The sequence below is a fragment of the Malania oleifera genome, chromosome 5 (assembly GCF_029873635.1).
Source record: "Malania oleifera isolate guangnan ecotype guangnan chromosome 5, ASM2987363v1, whole genome shotgun sequence".
In the NCBI taxonomy this organism is placed as follows: domain Eukaryota; kingdom Viridiplantae; phylum Streptophyta; class Magnoliopsida; order Santalales; family Ximeniaceae; genus Malania; species Malania oleifera.
In genome coordinates, this window is record NC_080421.1 from 87,559,315 (window position 1) to 87,574,000 (window position 14,686).

Consider the following 14,686-nt stretch of genomic DNA (forward strand, 5'->3'; position numbering starts at 1 on the left):
CATTTTTCAGCAAGATGAGTAGTTAATTAGCATTTTCAAAGCTTCTTAAAAAATAAATTTTGTGCCGACATGAGTAATTCAAACAAAGTTTAACTAGAGTCAATCAAAAAGGCAACTTAAGAAAGAATTTGGGCTTCTCTAAAATATCTTGGAACAAAACATTTCTATTATAGTTACTATATATATATATATATATATATATCTCATTTTTCTTAATAATTATATAATTAAGAAAAATAGAATTACTTCATGTCTCCACTCTTTCATATTTTTTGGAATTTACTTTTTACTCGAGTTAATATTCTTATATGCAGAGTCCCCCAATTATATTTAAATAATAACTATATATACCGACCATCCATGGTGATGCAGCCTAACGTTTTGTAGTTAATTATAAATGTATTTCTCCCCAAAACCAAGTGAGAAATTATTTAATCAAAAGAGTTTAGGCATGAATTAGGCAATTTGGCTCAATAAGTTTAGGCAGCCAATGCCTATTGTGGTTTGAATGATGATTGGAACTTTTCTCATCTTGGCACTGTCAGTTTTGGGTGTTAATTTATATACATGGTGGGTTTTTGCTCAATCTTTCTTTCATCTTCTTGAGTTTTATCAATTGGGTGTTTGGGGCAGTCGTTTTCATTGCTAAAATTTTGCTGTACCTACCTAAAGAAAACAGAAACAAAGAAAGAAAGAAGCAAGAAAACTGGAATATGTCCATGCATGCAAACATTCCGAGACCATTGTAATATCTACTCATGAACCATTGGCATACTATCGATTTACCTGCAGACATCATAAACAAGCCCGGGGTAGGTGATTGAACGCTTGCGTAGACTTATACATCACGACTTTAATTAATATTATTCCTGCAGGCTAGCAAATATGTTAATCAAAGCAAAAGGGCATTTTAAGAAGCGTATAGTCCCTCTCCAATGGCAGCAAACTGGTTAACAAAGATATATATTTATATATATATATATATATATATATATATATATAAAGAGAGAAAGAGAGAGATTTAGTGCCATTATATATATCTGCATGTATATGGTTCCAATTAAGCCTTAGCCAGCAGATATTGAGCAGAGTCCACTAGGCCAACCACAATGGACTGAGGTGTGTTATCTTCGGTACCCCGTCAACCCACGTTCCAAGCTAGGCCAATTCAAAGGGCAGCAAGCATTGCGACAAGACCCCCCTGCACCTTCCCGTATTTGCAGCAGCAAGTGCACCCGTGCCCCCCGGCAACTGTGTTCCACTATCATCATCTCACATACCCAACACTTAGCCCGTTCACATTGCTGCCTTGAGAAATCAACACTACACTCATCCTATAACCAGGAATTTCTCACATGCCTTTTTCTTCATTTTTTTTAAAGGCCAAATCTATGCATATATATATGGTTAGAAGACCGCATAAAAAACCATGCATTTGTTCACTTTCAAGGCTATCTAATTAAATATTTATTTATATATATAAGTATACTTACATACATGATACATATATCTATCATATGCATCTTGTGGTTGTGTCTTGTGTATATATATAGTTGGGATTTCTCCGACCCAACTTGCAAGTTGCACACAAGAAAGTGTGTTAAGTTCAGCTTAAGGGGAAAGCGGGGGAAGAAGCAATATAGGAAGCTAGCTAGCTATTGCTACAGAGATATACTCACCATGATCAGCTCAAGCACTGTGATACCAATCCCAAGTGGAGCTGGGATTCCTGCTGAAGAGAGGAAAGAGTTTCGCCAATGCTCTCTTCTTTCTAGTTTTGTTTCTTTCCTCAAGGAGAAAGGAAGCAAGATTGACACGAGAAGACTGGCTCACAGCATCAAGGTTGGAATCGCCTTGGTTTTGGTTTCGCTTCTCTACTTACTTGATCCACTTTACGAGCAAGTTGGGGATAATGCTATGTGGGCTATCATGACTGTTGTCGTCATCTTCGAGTTCTTCCCAGGTTTGTCTCTACTGCCAACATTTCCAATATTCATACTAAGAGTATATTCAATTGTCTCATTATTCGCAAAATCTCCTTCAAGTAATAATACTTTGATCATTTATACTTACTATGATGATTACTGTTAATTTGAAATTCCATATATGTTCGATTTTCCCCCATTTTTCTCATTTTGAATATAGTATCAATTTAAAAGCATACTCATATTATATATATAACTTTTTTTCAGGTGCGACACTTAAAAAGGGCTTAAATCGCGGGATTGGAACTATATTAGGGGGTGGATTTGGATGTTTGGCTGCAATTTCTGCTCAGCAATTTGGGGGGATAGGCAACACCATTGTTTTGGGCACTTCTGTATTTGTCTTTGGTAAGGATATGAATCTCTCTTCTTAATCATTAGGAACGTTATTAGTTGGTTAACTATCACTTCTATTGTAACACAAGCATTTGTGTTTGCTCTATACATTTCAGACTTCTCAAGTCGCTGGCAGTTTCCCTCAATTTGCTACTGACATCAATACAGTTTCCTCCTTGTTCATTCCATGATACATTAATATTTTTGAAAATACTGCTTATCATGGGACTGCTTCAGAGGATGCCATTGCAGATGATCGCCAATTCACCGTGGCATCCGATGATTTGTTAAATTCTAACTAACCAATCATGGAATGTCACATCACCTGCAGTAGCATCCCAAGTCGCTGCCAAGGGGTGTGATAAACATTACAGTTCTCACTTCTAATTAATATGCTGCTAATTAAGAATGTTCAACTATTGAACAAGTTTCTTAGGTGGCGATGCATCACCCACTTGGCGATGAGGCGGCTCCTTTTTTTCTTGTTCCACCCTCTAAGCTCTTTATATGTTGAAAATGCAAATAATGAACAAATGCAGGGGCAGCCGCAACATACGCAAGATTGATTCCCAGCATTAAGAGGAAGTACGACTATGGAGCCATGATCTTCATCCTCACCTTCAATCTGGTTGCTGTCTCGGGTTTGCGAGCAGAGAAGGTGATGGAGTTAGCCCGTGACCGCCTCTCTACAATTGGTATGGGGTTTGCTGTCTGCATCTTCACCAGCTTATTTGTCTTCCCTGTGTGGGCTAGTGATGAACTTCATCACTCCATAGCCTCAAAATTCGAAAAACTAGCTTCCTCTATTGAAGGTAGGTCTTTTTTAATGACAAAGATCACCTAGTCATTTTATTCATATCACTAAGAAATATAATTCCTCAAGCAATCAAAAAGATGAAGAAAAAAAATGCTTTGAAACATTTGGATTTTAATGAGACAGAAGCTTGAAATAGATTTATATCATATATGTATATATATATATATATATATATATATAGGATGCTTGGATGAATACTTCAGATTAGCAGACGAAAAGGAAAACCGGCCTCAAGCTGGTTTCAGCAGTTGCAAAGCAGTATTAAATTCAAAGTCACAAGATGAGTCACTGGTATACATTTACTTCTCCATTCTGGAAGATGATTTTAATTTGCATTGATGAGTTCAGTGATTAATGCATCCTCCTGAACATTCATGTTGCTGCATGATGCATCACTTGTAAAATTAAAGTAGCAATTGCAGGCTAGCACTCCACTGAACTAGCCATTATACAAATATAGCCGGGCAGAAATTTCAAGGTTTCTTTCCTTTTCCTCTGTTTCTGCCTCTTCAGCAACGGAGGAAAGAATGACTGCATATTTTAATTTTTAAATTTCTCTTTTTAGTTGAGTAAACAATAAAATTTGAGTGTATATTCCAGGCAACTTTTGCAAGATGGGAACCGTGGCATGGTAAATTTGGTCTCTCCCATCCCTGGGACAAATATCTGCAGATTGGAGATGCTCTTAGAGAGCTGGCAGCAACCACCCTTTCACTAAGGAGCAGTCTTCAATCTACAAGACAGGTGTGGATAACAGAAAACTCATCACTTTGCATTCATACACATCACGGTTCATCAATTTTTCTAATCATAACTCGATAATTTTTCTGCAAAATATGAAGCCTGATTGCCTCTTTTTAACCCTATATTTCGAGAGGGCAGGCTTTGCATCAACAGTAAGGTTGCTCCTTTGTGACCAGTAAATTATGAGTTCGAGTCCAAGGAAACAGCCTCTCTACATAAAAGTAGGGATAAGGTTGTGTACACTATGATGACCCTCCCCTTACCCTCGTGAAGTGGGGAGCCTTATGGCCCGGGATGCATGCCCCCCTCATTTGGAGAGGCCTTAGGTTTGAATTTGTATTGAATTTAGATAAGATGGAATCTAAAATTGCATTAAAATTTATTCAAAATTCATGTAAATTCAAATTTAAGGTTCAAAATTCATATTCCCAAATGCAGCATAAATATTTTTTAAAACTGCTATGAACAGTCGCTCGTGTGGCAACCGCTCATGTGGCAATTTTCCCATCTCATCCATCATTGCTGTTGGGTTCACACAAAATTCATGCGCTTCCACAATAATGGATGATGAGATAGAACAGTGCAACAATCCTAGCATTGTCTTCTTTTTAAAATTTATGCTGGGATGGTTGTACCTATGGCAATTGTCGCATCACTTACCCTTCATAGTCGTGGGGCCTAGATGACTCCATTATTCTAGAGTCCATACAAAGTTCATCTATGCCTTACAAAAATGAAGGGATGAGATATAACGAAAGTGTTGCTATTCATCACAAGAATGTAGCACAACTAATGAAGGCATTCCATTATCTGTTGGAATTAATTAATTTTTCATAACTTAATATATTCTAATAAATCACTTGAAGCCACAATATTTGTCATTTGCTCCTATGCTATTTCTCTTGTAACAAATAGTGTTTTTTGTGTAACCACCACCATCACAATTGTTCCTAGCATTCCCTTGCTCTATCTAGGGATTGTTCTACCCTTAACTGTACTTAATTTATTTCTTTAGCCCGCTCCATTTCAGAGGCTCTTGATCAGAGAACCATGCGAAATGGTTGGAACATCACTAGCATGGACGCTAAGAGAGCTCGGGGAGAGCATCAAGAAAATGAGAAGATGCCGGCCAGGAGCCTTGGCGGTAGCAAAGCTGCAGTCTGTGAGACTAGAGCTGAGCCTGGCAGTATCTGCTTCCAAGCTTGGAGAACTAGAGAATGGAGATGAACTTGCAGTTGCTAACCTAGTGTTCCTGCTAGGCGAAATTGCAGAAAAAGTGGAAGCACTAGCAAAAGAAGTTGAGGACCTTGGAGAGCTTGCCAGTTTTCATGCCAAATAGCCCAGCTATTTTCAAATATGAGCATATGTATAAATACACATAAATACATAAATATACATATATATATATATATATATACACGTATATGTGTATATATGTATGTGTTTATCTATATGCATATGCATATGTATACCCACAAATGCCAATTTTCAGCTTGGCGTGATCTATAGACATATGTTTATATTATTAGCATGGTATTTCCTCACCCCTAAAAAATATAAAAAAAAGTTCAAGGAGAAAATAAAATAAAAATAAAAATAAACATGATAAGAAGAAGGGGATGATATTCTGATTCAAGAAACAAAAATCAAGACACTTATAGAACTGGTGAATGCATGAATCAGAAGATTAATCTGCTCTGTAAGTTGGAGATTAGTAAATTTATAAAAGGTAATAGCAATATTCAAAAGTAATGCAAGTTTTTGGAGCGTTACATTGAACCATGTCATGATAAGAACAAGCCGACAGTTACTGGATACAATTGCACCCAGAAAATTAGAAACAGACAAGACAAGAAACAAAAGGGAAGGACCTTTTCCATGAAAAGGAATACAAGTGAGAAACGAAAAGTCTCACCAATTGATTACATTGTCAAAAAGTGAAGGAGAAACCTCTGAAAATCTTAACTTCAATTGAGACAAAAGAAAGCAAGCAGAGAAGAATAGAAGAACAGAGAGATGAATTCGTCTTCAAAGATAGCATGTTCTTGTGAATTAAAGGCTCAATCGCCTTTACGAAAAGAGCACAGCTACAATAACATCTCCATTATCACAATGTTTTTGTTTACAACTACTGCTCAGCAAAAAATCTAACTAGTTTATACTGTGCAAGCCACTTGCCCCTGTTACGCTAAAACAAACAAACATGACTTGCTCTTGGAAGAGTAAATTCAGGGCTCATTGCATACTCTAAGATTGTGCAATTAGGAATGAACAATACTCATTTACTGATTAACGAGTTGGGTATTGAGTAGAAAGAGTGGGGAAGATGTTTAAGTGTGTTATATTCCAGTGGTGTTGGCTAAATTATAAATGTGGTCCACAAAAATTTCCAAGTTTCTTTATTTTTCCTGTTTCTGCCCTTTCAGCAAGAGGGAGATTTAGTGTATATTTCAATTTCAATTTCTTGTATTAGTTAGAGTGAAAAGAAATCACCTTACATATTGCAAGATGGGAACCATGGCATGAAAAATTTGGCCTCTTCCATCACTGGAAAGTAGAAAATCCTTTCATCGAGAGGCTGTCTTTAATCTACTAGGCAGGTGCAGAGAGCATGAAATCCTTACACTTTGCATTCGTAAATATCACAATTTATCAATTTTATTTGCAATTCAATGTGTTATTGCCATTTTTCTTTTTTCCTTTTTTTTTAATAGGAGCAAAGCTAAGAATAGTCACACATAAGTTGACCATGCCATCTCATCCCTTCATTGTAGTTGGATCTACACAAAATTTCCCATTAGCCCCCACAATAATGAAGGGCCGAGATGGAACCATAGCAGTTGCACCATCTCAGCCCTTCATTTTTTGTTGGGTCCACCAAAAATTCATGTGAATACTAACTGAGATGGAACAATCATTAGTGTTAATAGCATTGCCCTTTTTTCCCATAACAATATTTCTCCTACTGCACTTAAATTATTTCTTTACCCCTTGCTGATTCAAAGATTATTGATCAAAGAGCCATGCAAAATGGTGGGAGTAGGATCATCTCTAGCATGATACTAAGATAGTGTTTGAGAGTATGAATTTCAAAATTTAGATTTATATTGATGTTGTTGACGCGCAGCGATTTTAATCTTCCGATCAACAAAATAAATAGCTAAAGAACATTCACAGAAAAAATGTAGACGAGAGATTTTACGTGGTTCGGCAAGATTGCCTACGTCTACGGAGCGTGCACCTGGGGAAAAAATCCACTATGAAACGATGACAGTACAAGATCTGATCAGACTCTCCCCAATCCCTAATCCCCTATACACCCCTTCACTTATCAAACCAATGAAGAAAAAAATCTTCCTAGAGAAAGCTCCCTCTAGCTCTCCTTGCATAAAATGACAAGTAATTCCCTCTTTTTCCCATGGCTCACAAACATATATATGACACCACACAACCGTTGGATTTAGAGACGATCCAACAGCTGCGATAAAAGCAACAATAAATAAATAAATAAATAAACATATTTTTTAACAATCTCCACCTTGGCTTTTAATCACAGCCAAGCACAACATTCCATCCCCACGCTCTAAGATGCTCTATCAATAATCAACAAGAGACTACATTAACTAAGTCCAGACAGTGCTTGAACTTAGCTAATGTAACGGGCTTCGTGAGCATATCTGCAGCATTGCCATCTATGTGGATCTTCAATAATTAGAACTGACCACTTTCAGCCCAACCTCTAACTGCATGGTACTGCATGTCAATATGCTTCGTGCGAGAGTGGTAGACCTGATTCCTTGTCAAGTGGATCGCACTCTGACTATCACAGAATACATGTAACCTATCCTACATAACACCAAGTTCTTGAATCAGTCCAGTTAACCACAAAGCCTCCTTACCTGCCTCTGCCAAAGCTATGTATTCAGCTTCTGTTGTAGACAAAACTGTAATAGGTTGCAGACCTCCTCTTATCCAAATCACTTGCATAATCGGAGTTCACATAACCCTGAACATTACAATCATCAGTACTTTCAAACAAGATACCATAATCAGAAGTGTCACGCAAATATCTGAAAATTCATTTCACCGCATTTCAATGCATTCTACCTAGATTAGCCATATATTTGCATACCAAACTAACTACATATGACAAGTCTAGTCTACTACATACCATACCATACATCAAACTCCCTACTGCACTGGCACAAGGCACACTAGCCATATCCAACTTATCCTCATCAGTAGAAGGACACAGTTTAGCAAACAACAGAAAATGAGCAGCTAGAGGTGCACTTACCAGTTTAGCCTTATCCATATTAAACCTTTCCAACACCTACTCAATATACTTACCCTGTAACAACCACAACTTTTTCTGTTGTCTATCCCTCCTGATTTCCATGCCAAGGATCTTTTTTAACTGCACCAAGATCCTTCATCTCAAACTCATCCTGTAACCTGTCTTTCAACACATTCAACTCATCAATACTGTTAGAGGCAATCAACATGTCATCCACATATAGCATATGGATCACATATACACCACTGTTAAGCAATCTAAAGTAAACACAACTGTCATAACTGCTTCTAACATACCTAATTCTCAACATATAAGAATCAAACCTCTTATACCATTGCCTAGGGGATTGCTTTAAACCATAAAGAGACCTATTCAACTTACATACCGGGTGTTCTTTACCTTGTTCCATAAATCCCTCCAATTGCTCCATAAAGATATCTTTCTCCAACTCACCATGAAGGAAAGCGGTCTTTACATCCATCTATTCCAGATCTAAATCATGAATGGCAACCAATGCTAACAAGGATCTAATAGAAGCATGCTTAACAATAGGAGAAAAGATTTCATTATAATTCCTTTTTCCTGTTTGTATCCTTTTGCTACTAACCTGGCCTTATATTTTATTCCTTCTGATTTTGAAGTAGGTTCTTTCTTTCTGAAAACCCACTTACAACCAATCAGCTTCCTGTCCTTAGGCTTCTGAACCAACACCCAAGTGTTATTCTTATGAAGAGACTCCATCTTGTCAACCATGGCTCCAAGCCAACTATCTCATTTAGAACTCTGAACTGCTTCCTGAAAATCAGAAGGATTTCCACTACTAGTAATCAGAGCAAATGCAACTAAGTCCTCAAACCCATACCTGACTGGAGGCTTAACATTCCTCCTTTCTCTACTGGTGGTTAACCCTGTAGGTTCATGTCTATCACCTGTCTGAGAAATTTCCTGAGGAACTATAGCCTATCTCACTGTATCTTGTGCAACAGAATCAACAACAATAGTCTAAGTATTACCCATACCTGAATTTTGAATATTGTCCAACTAAACCTGAATAGGTACTCCTGCTGAATCAGACTCCACCTTTTTATCAGCATCCTCCTTCAACATGGCTTCCTCATCGAAGACCATATCCCTCCTAATGACCACCTTCCGTGCTATAGGGTCCCACAACCGGTATCCCTTCACTCTTTCTTGGAAACCAAGAAATACGCACGATTTGGACTTAGAGTCCAACTTTGATCTTTCCTATTCCTACACATGTACATACGATGGACAATCAAATATTCTCAACACAGACTAATTTCCTCGCTTACCTGTCCATACCTCCTCAGAAATCTTTGCGTCAATAGCTGCAAAAGGAGACCTATTTACCAAGTAGCATGTCATACTCACTGCTTATGCTCAGAATGACTTAGGCAGATTAGCCTGAATCCTCATACATCTTGCCCTCTCTAGTAATGTTCTATTCATCCTTTCAGCCACCCCATTCTGTTGTGGCCCATATGGAACTGTATAGTGCCTAGTGATCCCCTTTTCCTTACAAAAGTCAATTAACTGGCTATTTTTGTACTCCAATTCATTGTCTGATCTCAGAAACTTCACCTGTTTCCCTGTTTGTTTCTCTACCTGAGTTTTCCATTCCCTGAACTTACTGAATACCTCACTCCTGTGCTTCAGAAAATACACCCAGACTTTCCTAGAAAAGTCATCAATAAATGAGACAAAACAAATAGCACCACTGTGAGGTTGTACCTGTACTGGACCCCACACATCTGAATGAATGTACTCCAGCACCTCATTGCTCGTATGCTTTCCTATTCTGAAACTCACCCTACGCTATTTACCAAACAAACAATATTTACAAAATTTAGGCTTACAACAAGAATTACCTCCTAGTAAGTTCCGCCTGTGCAGCTCCTGCAAACCACGCTCACTCATGTGACCCAACCTCATATGCCACAGACTAGTATCATCTGTATTTGTATCTAAAGAGGTACTAGCTGCAGCTCCACCTGTCACTGTGCTACCCACCAGAGTGTACAAATTGTTCCTCAAATGACCCTTCATTACTATCAGTGAACCTCTAGCCACTTTCAGCACACCATCCCTAGCTGAAAAAAAGAAACCATTACTATCCAAAGAGCCTAAGGAAATCAGATTCTTTTTCAGATCTAGAACATGCCTCACATCCCTGATGGTTCTAACCACATCATCAAACATCCTGATTCTAACTGTTCCAATACAAAGAATACCACGAGAAGCATCATTACCTATCAACACCGTCCCTCCAAAGATTGGTTCATAGGAGTCAAACCAGTCCCTGTATGGACACATATGATATGAGCACGCTGAATCCAAAGTCCAAGTATCGGCTAAGTAATTGGAACCTATAGTAACAGCCAAAAGATCCCCATCAAAAACTAATGAACTGCTCTCCACTACATTAGCCTGCTCAGTCTTCTTCCTGTTCTTTTCCTCAAAATCTCTTTTCCTCATTAAACATTCCTTCTTTATATCCCCTTCTTTCCCATAATAAAAACAACCACTCCTCCAGTTCCCATTCTTACCCCTGGACTTGGATTGAGATTTCCCTTGATTCCAATTACCCCTGCTAGAACTCCTGCCCTGTTATTGGCTAGACTCACCCTTAGCCACCAACCCTTCTCCATGTCCTGGATAATCTGGTTTGAGAAAATTCTCACTCTCTAGAATGGTAGTAGTCACCTCATCTACTGTAAAAGTCTCCTTACCTAGCAGTAGTGTGGTTTTCGAAGTATCAAGTGAACTGGGAAACGAATACAACAGAATTAGTACTTTATCTTCCTCCTCAATTTTTACCTCAATACTCAGCAACTGCGTGATTATCTTATTGAAATAATTGAGGTGGTCTTAAACTTCTGTGCCCTCAGTCATCCTCAACTAATACAACTGTTTCTTCAAATACGGTCTATTAACTAAGGACTTGGACATATAAATATTCTCCAATTTTTTCCAAAGCTCAGCTGATGATGTTTCATTCAACACACTGTATTTAATTTCTAGAGCTAAACTTAAGGGAATGGTACTTACCGCTTTCATTTCCAACTCCTCCCACTGATCATCTAACATGATCTCTGACTTCTTGTCTTTCCTATACAATGCTTTAATCAGTCCCTATTGGACCAACACATACTTCACAGTGCTCTGCCACAAACTGAAATTATTTTTTCCATTAAAGGAACTTGGCCATCGAAGTACTCGCCATTTAAAAAAAAAATTTTCTTTCTCCTTTTTTTTTCTCTCTCCTCTAACGTCAGCACCTATCAGGATGACGTCAGCGTGACATCAGCGCTCCACGGGGAGGATCCGCGCCTCGACCCAACTCGTCCGCTCGACCCGAATCCCTGATCCACTGCACGTGCAACCCACACGTGTTCTAGCCGACCCGGATGCTGACCCGTGCCTTGACCCAGCGGGTTCCGTTTGGATCCTACTCGCAACCCAGCCTCATGATCCATGTGTCAACCCATTACGTTTTGTACCCAACCTGATTCTGAATCTAGGTCTGTCACCCAATTTTGGCACTATTCATCATGTTCTTCATCTGCAAAAAAAAAAAAAAAAATTCTTTCTTCTTTCGAATTTTTTTTTTTTTCACACCTTCACTTGAAAAATGATCCTCCTTCAATTGAAAATATTTCGAAATAATTTTTCGGCACCTGATCTGAATTTGCGTACCTCAATCCGATCTGAACGAACCGCTCTGATCTTAAGCACTCTCGCAGAAAAACTACAGATCCAAAAAATTTCTTTCGATCTTATTTGATCTATCAGGTCTACACCCAATCGAAACCGTGCTCTGATACCACTTGTTGACGCGCAGCGATTTTAATCTTCCGATCAACAAAATAAATAACATAAAGAACATTCACAGAAAAAATATAGACGAGAGATTTTACGTGGTTCGGAAAGATTGCCTACATCCACGGAGCGTGCACCTGGAGAAAAATCCACTTTGAAACGATGGCAGTACAAGATCTAATCAGACTCTCCCCGATCCCTAATCCCCTGTACACCCCTTCACCTGTCAAGCCAGTGAAGAAAAAAAATCTTCCTAAAGAAAGCCACCTCTAGCTCTCCTTGCACAAAATGACAAGCAATTCACTCTTTTTTCCATAACTTACAAACATATATATGACACCACACAACCATTAGATTTAGAGACGATCCAACGGTTGTGATACAAGCCACAATAAATAAATAACATATTTTTTAACAGATGTAAAATTAGAAGAAACTCTATATGGTTTATTCTATGTTTCTTCTCCAAATCTAAATTTAAAGCCCAAATTCCATGCTTCTAAAATGCAAAAATGTGAAGATTCCATCCAGGAGCTTTGGTGGCAGCAAAGCTGCAATCTGTATTCATAGAGCTGAACCTCGCATTATCTGCTTCCAAGCTTAGAGAACTGGATACTAGAGATTGACTTGCACTAGCTAACTTCACTACTAGGCGAAATTACTGAAAAGGTGAAAGAACCAGAAAAGAAGTGGAAGATCTTGCAGAACTTACCAGTTTCCGAACAAATATATATTATATAATTTAAATTTAAATTTAACGAAAAAAAAAAGTCGGTATTTTCAACTATGAGCACATGGGTTGCGTGTGTTTGTGTGACCATGAATGCCAATTTTCAGTTTGGCATGATATATACATATGTTTATATTAGCATGGCATGACCTCACCCCACGCAAACACCCCCCCCCCCCCCAAAAAAAAGAAAAAAAAAAAAAACAAAAAAAAAAGAGGCCAAAAGGGAGGGAAAAAACATATGAAGGAGAAGAGTCATGTACTGATTGAGGAAACAAAAATATCAAAACAATTATAGAAATGGGTGACGTATAAATCAGAAGTAATATTCTCTGTGAATTGATGATTAGTAAATTTATAAAAGGTAATAGAACTACTAAGTATCTCAAGTTTTTGGAAGACAGCACTGAACTATGGCCATGATAGAACAAGCAGACAGTGATTGGACACAGTACATGCAGAAAAATTGAAACGAAGAAGGCAAAAAACAGAGGAGAGGGGGGGGGGGGGTACCTTTCTTTGAAAAAAAAGAAACGCTAGTGAGAAACACGAGTCTCACCAATTAATTACATTGTTCAATGGGAATCCTCCAAAAGGTAAAACAGAGCTTCATTTGAAAAAGAAGAAAAGAAAGCAAGCAGGAGTAGAATGGAAGCATAGATAAGATGAATTCCCCTTTACATATTGCATGATCTTCCAGAATTAGAGGTTGTAACACCTTTATAAAAGCAGCACAGGCACTTCATTACCCTTATTTCAATGCTTCAGCTATGGCCATAGTGCTCATGGTCACAGCCAAAATCCATCTTGTTCAGACAGCACCAGCTGTCCCGATTACACTAGAACAAATGAACATGACTTGTTCTTGTGAATCTATTCTGGGATCTTTGCATACTCAACAACTGCAGTTAGGCATAAGCAATATCCATTTGCTGATTAACCAGTTGGGTATTTCGTAGGAAAGAGTTGGGAAGATGTTTAAGTGTACTGCCTACAAAACAGTGTTAGCTACCTTAACCATTTGTAGTGTTTCCATCCTCTTTTTTCAACTGCTATATAAACTTTTCTCTCCCCTTCAGAAAATTTTCTCAAAAAACTATAAAAAATAATAATAACTCAACAATTGTTACAATTGTGATCCTAAATAGAAACTAGAATTGACTTATACTGCTAACTACAACGAAACCATGCGAAACGAAAACTAGCACAATGCCAGATTGAGGCCTAAATATACTTATCCACTAAATTAGCCAAACCCGCGTGTGCGTGTAATCTTGTCATGTCTGTCCAATGCTAGAGTGATCTTTTCCTCTCCTTCTCAGGGTCTTCTTTGTCCCCACCTTGTCTCATGCACTAGAGCACTAGTGGTCACTGATTATCTTACAAAAATCAAGAGCTGCAAGTGGTTGGAACAGGAAGGAAACAGCTGATCTAATCTTTGGGAAATAACTTATCTAGTCTTTGGGGGAGCCAGTTGTCCTGGCTGATCAGGTCAATTTTCAAATTAGTTGTCAAATTTGAAATTCAAAAAGTGAACACATTCGGTTCAGTTTTTGGTTTCAAGGTTGTGAAAAACAATAAAAACCACACCAAATTGCATTATGTAATTGATTCACATAAAATTAGCATGCTTGAAAAATATATAATCACATTTCACACCCAACACTAACACCCAAACCTAAGCCCACAGCAAAGAAACCAATTGGACCCAGTTCACCTTTTCTTCACTAGATAAGCTGTTTAAAAAATAAAATTATGGTTAAAAACAAAATAAATAAATAAATAAAACACAACAAAAAAGAAAAAAAAAAAAAAAAAAACTCGCATGTATTTTGTTGTTCACTTAGCATGCTAAACATGAAAAAATGCAACTTCAAAAAATAAAAACTGATTATAAATTGACTCTCATCAGAGTCATATGTACAACCACTCAGGCA

General features: G+C 37.9%; 1 protein-coding gene across 1 annotated transcript; it reads left to right on the forward strand.

Moving 5' to 3' along the window:
• The first annotated feature begins 1,582 nt into the window (after positions 1-1,582).
• On the forward strand, positions 1,583-5,407 carry LOC131156294 (aluminum-activated malate transporter 12-like). The gene is made up of 6 exons (XM_058109852.1): positions 1,583-1,963; positions 2,193-2,333; positions 2,861-3,133; positions 3,320-3,429; positions 3,739-3,882; positions 4,898-5,407. The coding sequence occupies exons 1-6, from the start codon at positions 1,681-1,683 to the stop codon at positions 5,219-5,221; spliced, it is 1,275 nt and encodes a 424-aa protein (XP_057965835.1). The 5' UTR covers positions 1,583-1,680; the 3' UTR covers positions 5,222-5,407.
• The last annotated feature ends 9,279 nt before the right edge of the window (positions 5,408-14,686 follow it).